A 13,445-nucleotide genomic window follows, 5' to 3' on the forward strand; every position below is an offset into this window, starting at 1 on the left:
TAAGATCAAAATACTTTGAACTGTTTTTTGACTTGATTATTTTTCATTAGCTTTTAGCTGATCAGTTGCAAGGGTGTTTCAGATTGTGAAAATGTTAACCAGTTTAATATGTAAGAACATTTGCAAACAAGAAAATCATTCAGGCCAGTTAGGTATTTAGGATCACATCCAGCTATTTTTTAAAGTACCTGACATGACTAGGTAGCTTATTTTTGGCGTAATCCTTGGGGTACATTTTGGAATTTAAGCTCTTTCATTGTATTCTAATATGTATTCTTGTATCAGTTTTATGCTTGTATTTGAATAGTTGTCCTGTATTTTAAATTAAACCAGGTGGAAAACCTTCTATATCCAAAGCTGATCTCGATTAATTCAGCACACTTTGACTTCATGGGCTGCAATTTCTCTGAGAAGAACATGTATGCCAAAGACAAGAGAGATGGGCAGTCGAAAGAAGGAAGTGGGCGTGTAGCAATTCATAAAGCCATAGGGCTGATCCACAGGTATGGCAAAAATATTAGCAGTCTAAAGATAAGTCTGAAAACCTACTCAAGATCCCTTCCTATAGGTTGCCGTTGCTTTTTTTACAATTTGAAGGCAAATGAGTTAACCAGCGAAATGTCTCATGGAAGAATCCATGCTATGCTCTTGTACCAAAATAGCATGGTTTGTGTAGGTAAAGGTATAAACTTAAATTGGAGTCTGGTCATTTGCATTGCTATAGGCTAGGGATTTTTTAGTCCTTATTCTATCATTTAGAAATATATATTTTTAAGATCCTTAGTTTATTTTTGTATTTAAAATTAATTTAAAAACAATTATTTGAGCACAGCTTTATTTTCTTAAGATTTTAGAAAATTGTAAGTTTTACTGTGGTAGAGAACTTATCTGGGCCTTGAGACAGATTTGTTTTCCTGTTTCTCTAGTTATACCTTGGAGTGCAATTACAACACTGGCCGCTCTGTGAACACAATTCCTCCAGCTTGTCATGATAATGGCAGAGCAACACCTCCCCCACCCCCTGCTTTCCCTCCCAAATATACTATCGAAGTGTTTGAACAGGTACGTACTAATGTTCAATATGTGATGTATCATGTATCAAACATGATAGTTAACACAAATTGTTGAATTTTGTTTGTTTCAACGGTTTGGTTACAGTATGTAGGTTTTCCTAGACATCTGTTGCCCTGGGTAAAGGTGTGCGTGCTGTTTTCAGGCTTACATGACTCTAATGAGCACTAATGACCCTAGGTCTGTGTTTCATTGCTGAGCATTCTGGAGTTATCAGTATCGTTTATAATTTAGATGCAAATAAATGAATTCTTTCTTTGTTGAAAATACTGTAAAAGTTTGCAAAGTTAATAGTTTTCTTAAAACGTCTGAAATTAGTTATTTTCTTAGATGCAAAAATCTAAAAATACTGGTTCATACTTAGATATTGGATAATGTAAACATCTGGGAACCAATAGTAATGACTTGATTTTGGTAAACTTTACATTTACAATATAGTTCTTTACGTACAATAATTGCTTGTAAATGTCTGAAGACAAAGCTTCCTGTTAGGTTGGCAGGGCAGTTGCTGTGGCAGCTCTGGACATGGCTGACTGCAACCCCTGGCCTCGCATCATCCTGTCTGAGCACAGCTGTCTCACCAACCTGCGCGCCTGTATGCTGAAGCATGTTCGAAACAGCAAAGGCATGATCATCACTTCTAAGAAAAACAGCACAAAGGCTTCTCCTAAGGGAGCCACAGCGTAAGCACATTTCTGTATATGTTCATGTTAAAATATTCTGCTTATTTTAAAAATCCAGAAAATTGTTATTCAGCTCAAATGTTCAGTGATTTCTGAATTTCAGTTTAGGAATTTTTTTTTTAGTTCTGCTTTGTAATTGTCAAACTGCTGACTGCTCCAACACTTGCTTCGGTTTGGGTGGGTTGATGAGCTTTCAAGCTTCTGTCTGAGACGTGCACTGGAATGTGCTGGGTTAAAGTGTCTAATTTGCCATTCTTCATTCTGCGAGTCCCATGGAGCTCACAGAGAGATACCAATTTCTTTAGTTAACATGTTCATCTCCTCATTAATGAACCATTGTGATAGAACAAGTTTTGTAAAACATCAGGCTGAAAGAGCTGCGAACTGTGGTTTCAGGGGTCTGACGAGCTCTGCCTCGGAGAACTCCCTTAGTCGGACCAGGAGTAACAGCAATGGAACAACCAGTGGGAGCAGCAGCAGCCAGCAGAACTCCCCACAGCTCAAGAACTCGCCCAGCTTCACTTTTGGCTGTAGTCAGGGGATCTGTAGGTCAACCTGCCCTCCACCCTCCAACTCAAGTCTTCATAAAACAAATAACAGGGCTCTGGGACCAGTGAGAGGTAAGCTGGTTGAAGGGCTGTGTTGGGAGAAGGCAGGATGCTTTTTGACGTACATGTGGGCCTGCTTGGGAATTTCAAAAACAGTCTAAATATGATGTATGCATTCTGCAAAAAGAAAAACCCAGACTTGAAGGTTTTTCAAAGTGTTACCACTAAGGAAGAAGCCAGTAGGGAATGGTTTTGAAATCGTCAACATGTTGGTGTTTTTGTTGTCCTATGACTAACTGCATATGATAGCAATTACGATATGCAAAAAGATGTAATCCTTGTCTGCTTTTTTTCTGTTGCCAAATTTGTAATGTGGAGAATCAGTTCTGGTACTTTTCCTTCAGCTTATTTATGGGATAACCAAATGCAAGTGTTATAAAAATATAGAGCACTGTCAGAAGAAGAATTGAAATGTAAGCACTTGGTGTGGCACAGATAAATATGGGCTTAAAAAGGTAAAAATATAAATTAGAGTAAAAACCTTTGGTGGAGTTTATTTAAAATTTTGTGGTGTGTGAAAATCAAAAGCAAGTGTTGCTTGTGCAGTAAAGAAAGCAGTGAGCATGTCCTTCCTGAGTTTTTTTTCTCGACGTACTTTTAATATATACAATGTCTTCATGCATATAAATGTGTTTTGCATTTATTGTTGTCATCCAAACCCAACTTGTCAGGTGAACGCTTTCCTGCTAGTGACTGGGAAAAATGGAACTACTTTTAAACTGAGCTAGGATGGCGTTTCATTTAATGGAAAGGATATGTAAATGGTGGCTATGTTTGTAATATTGTTTATATGAAATCATGGTAGACTACATACTGAACCCACATACTTGGTCAAAATAAAATGAAAACCACTGTACTTAACTAAAAGGCTTTTACATTGCTTGATTGTGGGTCTCCACCCCAGTTCCTGCTGATTCTGTGCTCTGTGTTCTCTTGTGCCATCTCGAAAGTGTCTCTTTATATTTCTGTATAGAGTCTAAAGCACAGGAGAAGAGACGCCCACACCACCGGTCAATGCTAAAAACAGCTGCAAGCAGCCCCACCAGCCACCAGTCCTCCCCAACCCATCCTTCGCTTTCTCCCTCCTCCTCCTCAGTCTCCCTGGGATTTTCCAAGATCACCTCCTCCCCTCAGCAGCATTCCGGCCTCGGCCCTTGTTCCATCCCAGCTTCCTTCAGCATGGCAGGTCTGTATTCTCTCCAGCCTCCCAGCCTCTCCAAACTCCTCCCTTCTCTCCAAGCTATGCCCAAGTCAAACCTCCTTAACAAGGCCTTAAGCAAGCGGCTAACCCCCTTGCTTCACCCTGCCCTACCACCCCTGGGCTTTCTAAATGACAGAACAACCAGCCTGGGTTCAGGGAATAATTCTGGGAGCCAGACAGGAAGGTCTAGTAAACACTGAATGGATCAGTAAAAATCATCCCAGTTGAAACAGGTGGATCAGAGAACACTTCTCGCGAGTTAAGCTTGGGTACAAAGGACAGGGCCGGGGGCAAGATTCATCTTCAATGTCGTGATATTTCACCTTAGAAATACCAAGTAAAAATTGAAATTTTGTATATATCTATCTCAGAAGCTCTTCTCAAGTATTTTGCCAAACATATGGCTTGATGAAGAGAAAGTTCCATTTAAGAATTAAACATGGCTTAAAGTGTTATTTTTAGTTGTACCTTATGTTCCTTGACCTTGTGCTCAAACTGATCTTAATTTTTTTTTGTTAAAAAAAGCTAAGTTGGAAAATCTATAAGTGCAAGTGTGAATAAAGTTTTGCAGCAATTAGCATTTTTCTGTTTCAAAGTATTGATACCTGTTGAGATATAATGGAGAAATGAGATGTGCAAAACTGAATTGTCTGAACCTAGGCTTCTGATTCAATCTCTTCTTCCTCTGCACTGCTACAAGTTTCTTAAACATGTACTTACAATGGTCTAGTCCACTAGAATCCTGGCTATCTTTGGAACCAAGCCTTTCCAGATTAGGAAGTCAAAAGAACCTAGCAAGTATAAAAGCAGAGGTTCAAACCCCATAATAGATACATGTGCTGCTTCTAGCATATAATAGAACACAGTACAACACAAGGAGGGTCTATAAGAGCACAAGTCATTTTAACTTTTATTGCTGCTACATTTAGTGTTTTGCAAGATGCCTTTCTTTTCCAACATGAAGCAGTACTAAGTATTGTTAGTATAGTTCAGTTGCTAAACATTTTTGTGCTACATTATATATAATTCTGCATTTTTTTTGTTTTCAGTTTTCCTCCTGTTCAGAGCTTGCTTCTAATTTTAATATTTTTAATCCCATTGTACAGTAAACACTATGTATATATGCATATATACATAATAAAAAGGGACAGCTTATTTAAGAGACACACATGAAACATTTTTTCAATCTCTTCAACCAAGTCAAAATATAGCATTAAAGCAATCGATAGCTGATCTTAATTTCCCAGTTTGTACTTGTTAATGTTAAATTTTGAACTTGCAAAGCAAATTCTTTATTATACGTCCTAAATGGAAAAATCTAATTGTTCAACTAAAATGGTACATTTTTATGTAAAGACATCCCTAAAGAACAGGTAAACTTGTCACTCAGTCCTTTTTTTTCCAATGATATTGATAATGATAGTTGTGTGTTCTGAATCTATTGATGATTTTCTACAGTTATCACTTAAGTTTCTCAGATGTTTTTGTAAAATACACAAAGCTATATTCTTCTGGTATTTTCTACACTTTGGTGCACTTTTTTACTCGCTTTATAAAAAGGAATTTTATGTGCTGGAAATGGAATACTATTGTAAAATTTTCACCTAGAATTATATGGTTATGTTTATTGAATTGATATAGTAATACATACTATGATTATAATTTACAATTTCATTTAACATTAGAATATTATAAAAGAATAAAAATGTTAACTGTAAGCAGTCTTCAGACCGAGGATTTACCAATCCATTTTGGTAAAGTACTTTGGTGGGTTATGATTTTGCATAAAATGTAAGTACACTATGCAGATGCAGAAAGGATATTTTGGATGTAATGCTTATCTGGTTAATGGACACAAGTGTATATTCTCAAAGCAGTCAAGCTATCAGTCAGGCGACTTAAGTAAAAATTGTAACCATAATTTTAGTATTTATAGTTTTGCTGCAAAACCTAAAAAACATTTTATTAAAATCTTGTACTGATCCTTTTAAAATGTGCAATCACAATTCTAAACAGAATTATAGAAAAATATTAATCTTTTTATTTTCTAAATATATACATTTAAGAATCGTGTTTCAGAGAATAGATTGCTGTTGGCTGTTCTGAATCTTGATTTTCAGAGATTAGAGCATAATCAGGCCAAATTTGTAACTTGAAAGATCTGAGTAAAAATGTATATCTGTATATAGAATGGCTTATCGTAACAGCATTTCAGAGGTTGATGACAAAGAAAAATATCCAACAAGGCAAATCATCGTAAAACAACAAACCTTTGCTACTATGACACATTTAAATCTCAAAAGGAGTTTCTGTTGTATGTTTTGTGAATGTAATGGTTGATTCAGTGGTTACAAGTTGTAGATGAGCTACAGGAATATTTTCAGTAATAAAATCTGAGATTTAAAGCATGCTGTGTAAACCATATCTACTATTGTGTCTTGAGAATTTACCCCAATATGTGTTAAATGTTAATATGTTAAATATGAATAACAAAGTAGTGGGTTATTATTTTGCTGTTTCATGTGATATTACATTGTCCAGTTGTATATTGTGCCATGATATGTTGCTTGTGGTAGTTCCATATGCTTTCCTTTACTGGCACATGTAATATAAAAAAATATTTGTAACTTTGTGAGTTTTATACTGATATGTTGTCAGTTTTGAGCCTTCAGTCCTCATCTTTATCTGTTTCATCTTTTATTCTAAAACAACTGTTACACTGAATTCATAGGCCTGAAAGGAACAGCATATTATTACTGTGAATGCATTTAATATTCTAGTCAAATGCTTATTGAATTCAGAAGAAGCCACAGGAGTGGCGTTTTGTTTCCCTGTGCAAATTCAGTCTCAGGAGAAAGATAGTATATTTTAATATCAGGAAGAATCCTAACAGACGGGCTTCGATTATGAAAGAAGAGAACAGTAGACTTTTTCATTTAGAGACATTTTGCCTTCTTAATGATATTTTGTGTTTCGAAGGTGTGAATAAATATGGTCTTCTGTACGGGTGTTCTTTGAAATAATGAAAATCATAATCTACTGCCTGACTGCTGATCACTGAATGTCTCTTTTTAACTATGGTTATCTCATCGTTTCTTCATCTTTGCAAAAAATACTTTTCAAAATGAATATAAAAGAGACATCTTCATTTTTTTTTACCTAGCTCCTAAGTTATTCAGGTGTAAACTTGACTCTGGTTAAAGAATGAGTATGACAATTAGTCTTACTTGAAAATCGCTGTTCCTTTCAGACCTGGAATTTAAAATGGATCTCATCACTTTCATCATTACCTGTTTTTCTTGACATAATACTTGTCGATACCACGTTACTTTCTTTTTTATATGTGGTGTGGGGCTGTTTGATAAAACTTTTAAATATTGTCCTTATCTTTCAGTGTAATAAAATTTCTCTGTATGATTTTAAAAACAACCTAATCCTGGACCTATCCTTATTTCAACCTTAAATTATTTTGCTTTCTCAAAGTTCTCTCATGTTTGTGCTCATTTTCAAAGTAATTTTAAGATGTGACTTATTTCTTCTTAAACGTTTATTGTTTTCTTGAACTGTTATTATGTGAAAGGATAAATCTATTTTTTGGGTGTGTTTTGAAGTCTGCGGAGGTTACATTCCCAGTTCATATTGTTCCCAACATGGACTCTGAAATGGCAATTTCTGATTAAAAAGTTGCACAGTTTAGACTATCCAGTGGGGTACATATCTGCTCACTATAACAGTATGACTTATCTGCCACAAGTGTGTCACAAACAGAAATTACATCAAGCCAAACAGCTCCAGTTTTTTATTTAACATGGAAGCCATTTTTGATTAAAATGTTCAACCATGTACCCCTAAGCAGTTGTATGCTTGTTTGAACGTCAGAGAAAAGGTTTTCTATTATTTGAAATGTAACCACTAACCACTCTCAACAGTTTAAAGCAGGTGCTGAGTAATAATGTGTGCTGGTAGTCTGATGCTAAATGTTGATGTTGAATTAAGACAAGCTGGAATATGACAAGCTGTTTGCTGGTCGAGGAGCCGAGATTTTCAGGATCTCTAGTGGAATATTCAATGCTGAGACAATGGCTAATTTTAAACCAGTTAATGTCTTTTCAAATTCCATTCTTTTAAACTCCCCTGGAATGCACTTTTATACTGTGCTTGTGGTGATATCTCCTGCAATGTAGACAATTCATTCCAGATCTATTTCCGAAGGGGCCTGAACCACTGATGAGCAACTTTAGTTGGGGACACTGAGGAACAACGCTGGGTTAAAGCGCAATGAGCACAGTAAAGATACTGAATGAGGTTCCAGCACATTTGGTTTTATCTGGTGAACTTGAGCTTGATTGATATTTCATCTAATTCATCACTGTTCTCACACATCCTGCAGTATCTGCATGATACATTTTTGTGTAAATGAAGCTAGAATGCGATCTAAATCAGTAGACGTTGATGGTGTGCAAAGTTATTCAATATTATAAATGAAAGTTAGCCATAGATGGTTGACCATGGATGTCACCACCAGAGATGGAGATTGCAATCACATCTTGAATGTGTGTCAGGGAAGGTACCACATTGTTTGACAAGCCAAAGGGCATGGTTAGATGTCTGTTCCACCAGCACCTGTCTGCTGATGTTGGGTTGGGGACTTTCTGTTACTAGGATTGATATAGTGGTTTCTACACATGACACATGAAGGTCTCCAGGCTTCGATAACTCACTGCTGGTGACATGACAAAGTATCTATTGGCTAAATTCCCATCCTAGGACCTTGGCTTTCTGATGCAGGGTTCTAGATTCTGGGCCATTGGCTGGAAAGTCAGTGATCAGATTTCATTAATAATTGAATTCAGTCTTCTTGTTTGATCATTCATTTGTAATAGTAATGTAGTGTTCACAGGGAATTTGACAAGAACACTGATTAAGAGCTTTCCTTATAATCTTAGCGTAAAGGTACTTTGAAACTTGGATTTCATCATCTAGTTTTTTTGGTTCTTGTAAGTAAAGAACTGATTTTTATTTTTTTTTGTTTTCACAAAAGACATTTCTTTACAGCGCAGTTGATTAGCTCCCAGTTACTGGGGAAAAAATGGAAACGCTGATGTGGAATCCCTGTTGCATTTTTAAGTGAATTAATTCAAAATTAATTCAAAATATCAGTTTTTAAATGAGAAAAGGCCCAAAGCCTACAAATTAAAAGCCATCTTTCAGGCTTATTAAAAATTCTGGGTTTTTTTTTTCTTTAAATGTAGCTTTTTTTACTAATCCTCCAGATCTGTTTGATTGGAGAGACAATGGTAGTAAGTACAGGGGAAATGATGAACTTGAGACATACTGGAATGTGCTAAGGTATCAGTGTAGTGCTGTGTTGATACTGGCACCATGTATTCTAAATTGTGGGTAGTAATGTTTTTGTGAGATTTACTTGTCATGGTTTGTCTTGTCCTTTAGTTTTCATTTTCAAACTTTTGGAAGTATCCTTGAATTATATCTTCTACTGCAAAACAAATTTGAATAAACATTTGAAATAAAAACACAGTGAGCAATGGAAAAATGTTATATTACACTGAAATGCTTCATCAACATCTTTAACCTTCTGTTTAATTTTTTTGTTAAAGGTTCATTTACTGAAGTATTTTTGTCCTACTGTGCATAAACAGTTTTATGATTTATCAACATTTGTTTTAATTTCTGCATTTTAAACACATGCAACATGTTTTTCTTTTCCCATCATTCTCTTTCATTGCATAGGCTACAGCTGTCCTAATTTTCATGTTGGCTCGAAAAGTAGTGGCTCTCTATTAAGGAATCCCAGGCAGAACAATCTGCATATTCCTGAAGACTCAATTGATGGGCGTCTTTCTGTCCAGGTAGGGAGAAACTTGCTATTATTTGAAGACACAAGAGATTAAAATCATTCTGGTTCATCAGATGCAGAAAGTCCTGAAATGAAAAACTGAATTCCAAATCTTGTGTTCAGATTACCTTTTAATTTTTCTATATTTTTTACTTTTTTCTAACTGGCATTGACATGTCATTCATTCTTGAAGAAAGCTTTTTTTCTTTTAAGGTAACACAGAAAATGAGGCTCCAAACAGCAACGTAACATATCACAAACTTTTTACAAAAGTATTTGAAGGTTCTGAAAAACATATCAACAAAAGTCATCTTTCACATTTGAAAACATTTTTATGACCTGTTCTAAAGAAGTAAGCAGTAACAAGTTTTTAAAAATACAACACTAACAAATGTTTTTTTCCTGAAGTTTTGTTAAATATTTCATGTGAGAATGTACACTTCAATGCATTCATGAGTAAGGCTTTCTGTAGACTTGTTTATACACACCTGTAGTGTATTACAACAGCGCAAGGTGGCAGTATTAATTCTTCACTAAGGCAAAACAGCAAGTAAAATTTCTGCAGCTCTAAATACTAGAAGTTACATTCTTGAAACCATTTTACATGGATTTCTAGAATAAAAAAGTAATGTTGGTGCCCAACTAAAATGAAAATTGGCAGTGAGAGGCAGAGTCTGCATAGAGACTGATTGATGGTCCCAGGCTTTGGGGACAGATAGGAGACCAGAATTAGAAGGGTGAAGGTTGCGAGGTGGAGAGTACGACAATAGTACTTCACACAGGTACTTAGGCGCCAAGCCATGCAGAGCCTTGTAGTGAGCATGAGGATTTTGAAGTCGACACAAAACCTGACAGGAAGCCAGTGCAAGGACTCCAGGATAAGAGTAATGTGATCTCTTGCACTAAACCTGGTCAGGATTCTGGCTGTCAAATTTTGGACATACTGGAGTTTGTTTAATGTGGATTTAGAAACCCCTGCAAGTAGAGCATTGACAGTAGTCAATTTTGGAGAAGACAAATGTGTTGATCAGCTTTACAAAGTTGATGGGGGGGGGGTGCCGATAAGCATGACTTCAATCTTGACACAGTTTAGATGAAAGAAATTTTGAGTCATCCATGGTTTTATGTGGGAGATGCAATTAGAAAGAATAGAGACAGCCACATCAGTGTCAGGTTTGGTTTGGATATAGATTTGAGTGTTGTCAGCATAGAAGTGATAGTTGAGGTCATGTAAACTTAAAAGCTGACCAAGTGGGAACATGTAAATGCTGAAAAGTAGGGGTTCAGTATCGAGTCCTGAGGAACACGAGACTTAAGTCCAATTTCAGACCTAAATTCACTGAGAGACAAAGTGACAGTGATCACTGAGGTTAGACTAGAACCATTTAAGAGCAGTGAGAGAAACTCCAAACAGTCTTAAGATGAGAAAGTAAGATATCATGGTTAACAGTGCCGAAAGCAACACTGAGATCAAGAAGAATGAGGATAGAAAGAGAACCAGAATCGGAAGCCATTAGAAGATCGTTAGTGACTCTGACCAGGGCAGTTTCTGTGCTCTGAAGTTGTTGGAAGCTAATAAGGAGGGATTCGAAAAGGTTATTTGCAATGAGGTGGTTATTTAACCGATATGTAACAGCACGTTCTAGAAGTTTTGCAAGAATAGGTAAGTTATAAATGGGTTGAAAGTTGCTTAGATTGTCCAAAGCCATGTTTGGCTTTTTTGGTACAACACCAGTGCTCCAGGATTCATTTATTATATTGAGGACAATGGGGCAGAGAGAAGTAAAACAGGACTGAAATAAGGGGTGGGAATGGGATCTAATATACTGTACAAGTGGTGGATTTCATATGTGATACCAGTTTACTGATGGATGCAGAGTCAAGGAGAGAGAAGTTGGAGAGAAGGGAAGTAGTAAAATTAGGCAAGCAGGTAGGAGGTGTGGAAGTGACATGTTGTGGTGAGAATGTGATGCCAGATGCTGTCAATCTTGGAGCTAAAGAAATCTAAAAATGTGTTGAAAAATTGCGATGAGGCAGGTTGTGTGGTGGGGCAGTTTGGCTTTAGTAGACATCATGACACGGAATTGGTTACCATTTACCATATTGGATATATACATTAAGACTGGTTTTAAAAGGTTAATATGGAAAAATTAGAGGTTTACAAACCTCTGGCACTGTACTGTGCCACTATGCAACATCTTGACAGGCCACCAAGAGAAATACCATCAAGAGAGTTTGTTTGGGATTTTTGTACATTTTTGATCAATGTTTCCAAATTGACATTCAGTTTTCTTTATATTATTTACTTTTGTTAGATGTACTTGTACTTTCCCATGATTTTCCATGGAATTTGCTGATGAAAGGCAAGCTCAGGAACCTCTCAACCATGGATTATTAGGTTTTCTGAATTATGATCTCTCAAAATGTGAACTGAAAACGCCGAGATACATCCGGAGTTTGGTACCATAACAGAGCTCATCTATGGCAGAGTCTGAGCTGTCAGTTTTAAACTGCTTAAAAAGCTTGCCCCTCATTTGTGAATGAGGATATGCAAAAATAACTAGTGGGAAAGCCCTGACAAAATGAAAATAGGTAGTGAAAAGAGTTATTTAAGGGGGCATTGATTGACTGGCATGAGAATTTCAGAATGCTAATTCTTATTGACTGACTGAAAATAGCTTTGCCAGTATTCCCCTGTTCACCTGGCTGTTTGGTAGGAGAAAACCTAGTGTTTAATCATTCAAGATGGTGTTTCTATATTGTTGTAGCTGCCATGCTTCTGTGTTACTGTGAGAGTTGGTCTATGGCTGAAATGGCCATGGTTTTATTTGAAATTCATGTTCCACATCTGCCCAAAGAAAAAAAATAAAATACTTTTGAGAAGAGTGTGTGAATTCCTATGAGTATCTGGCCATCTACAGAGACACAAATCTATGCAGTTGTACAGTGAGGCATTCTCTATAACCCTGTTAATTCTCAGTGGACATTTCTCATATTTGGAATGATGGAAGGGCAAGGCTTAAGGATATCCCTGCTTTTTTTTACACATTAGCCTCACAATCTCTTAACACCTGGCCTGTTTTACAGTTAGATGGCCCTTGTTAAACATGCTGCTATTATTGTTCAATCCTCACATATAATTAATTACCTGTATTTCTGACTGAAATTGATCATTAAAACAAATTTGTGCAAATAAACTAAATTGTAGTTCTAGATTAATAATTAAGAATACAAATTTAACTTTGCAAATTTATGGTTATATTTAGAATGGATATTATTTTTTACCTAGAAAGAGAAGATGAAAAACCATGTGGTACTACTTAATAAACTGAAAAACTACCACATTTTAAATTTTATGAAAAAGTGCTGCTAATTCTCTTGAAACATTTTTATTTGGTACTTGTTACACTGCTACAAGCATACTGCTTATGAAAGAATTGCTTGAATGCCCCTGGTGAACATAATATAATAGGAGTGATACCCTCAGTTTAAAATAACACCATCAAAATAGTGATTTTGTGAATGATGTATGTTTTTTTGCCATTTCCAAAATGACAATACTGCACTATTTATATTAGTTATTTCTTGGCAGATGTACTAATACTTTCTCACCATTTTTTCATAGAATTCCCTGAAGAAAGGCAAGCTCAGGAACCTGTCGTCCATGGAATATTCGCGGTACACATTTTATCTTAGTACAAACGTCATATTGTCACAGAATTCTTTCTGTAAAACTGTTCAGTATTTTTTCTTTTAGCAGGCATTATTACAAACCATAGAAGAGATAATTAATAAGACTAAAATTTCCCTTAGGTTTTTTTTTAACTTTACTCTTTGCTTAATGGTTTCCTGTGCAGTCTGTACTACCTGTGTCCATTAGTTCAGTCTAAGGTTCAAGGAGATTGAGCTTTTTTATTTTTGTAACATTGTGCTTTAGCCCTTGTTAAATCTGGCTTTTTTGTGAGCAACTCCTAGTCATTCCTTTACCACAGATTGGGCAGGTTTCCTGTGTTAAGGTCCAACAG

The 13,445-nt window shown here is 36.1% G+C and overlaps 1 protein-coding gene across 1 annotated transcript in view; it reads left to right on the plus strand.

Annotated features, from left to right (window-relative positions):
• Positions 1–13,445, plus strand: part of agbl5 (AGBL carboxypeptidase 5) — a 31,484-nt gene that overhangs the window by 15,583 nt on the left and 2,456 nt on the right. Inside the window, exons 9-15 of the mRNA XM_088909606.1 lie at positions 334–503; positions 927–1,062; positions 1,564–1,754; positions 2,151–2,374; positions 3,336–3,548; positions 9,315–9,433; positions 13,046–13,098. Of these exons, the coding sequence (XP_088765732.1) occupies positions 334–503; positions 927–1,062; positions 1,564–1,754; positions 2,151–2,374; positions 3,336–3,548; positions 9,315–9,433; positions 13,046–13,098 (1,106 nt within the window). The remainder of the gene's footprint in view (positions 1–333; positions 504–926; positions 1,063–1,563; positions 1,755–2,150; positions 2,375–3,335; positions 3,549–9,314; positions 9,434–13,045; positions 13,099–13,445) is intronic.

This window comes from Atractosteus spatula, chromosome 2 (genome assembly GCF_055471065.1).
Source record: "Atractosteus spatula isolate fAtrSpa1 chromosome 2, fAtrSpa1.hap1, whole genome shotgun sequence".
Classification (NCBI taxonomy): domain Eukaryota; kingdom Metazoa; phylum Chordata; class Actinopteri; order Semionotiformes; family Lepisosteidae; genus Atractosteus; species Atractosteus spatula.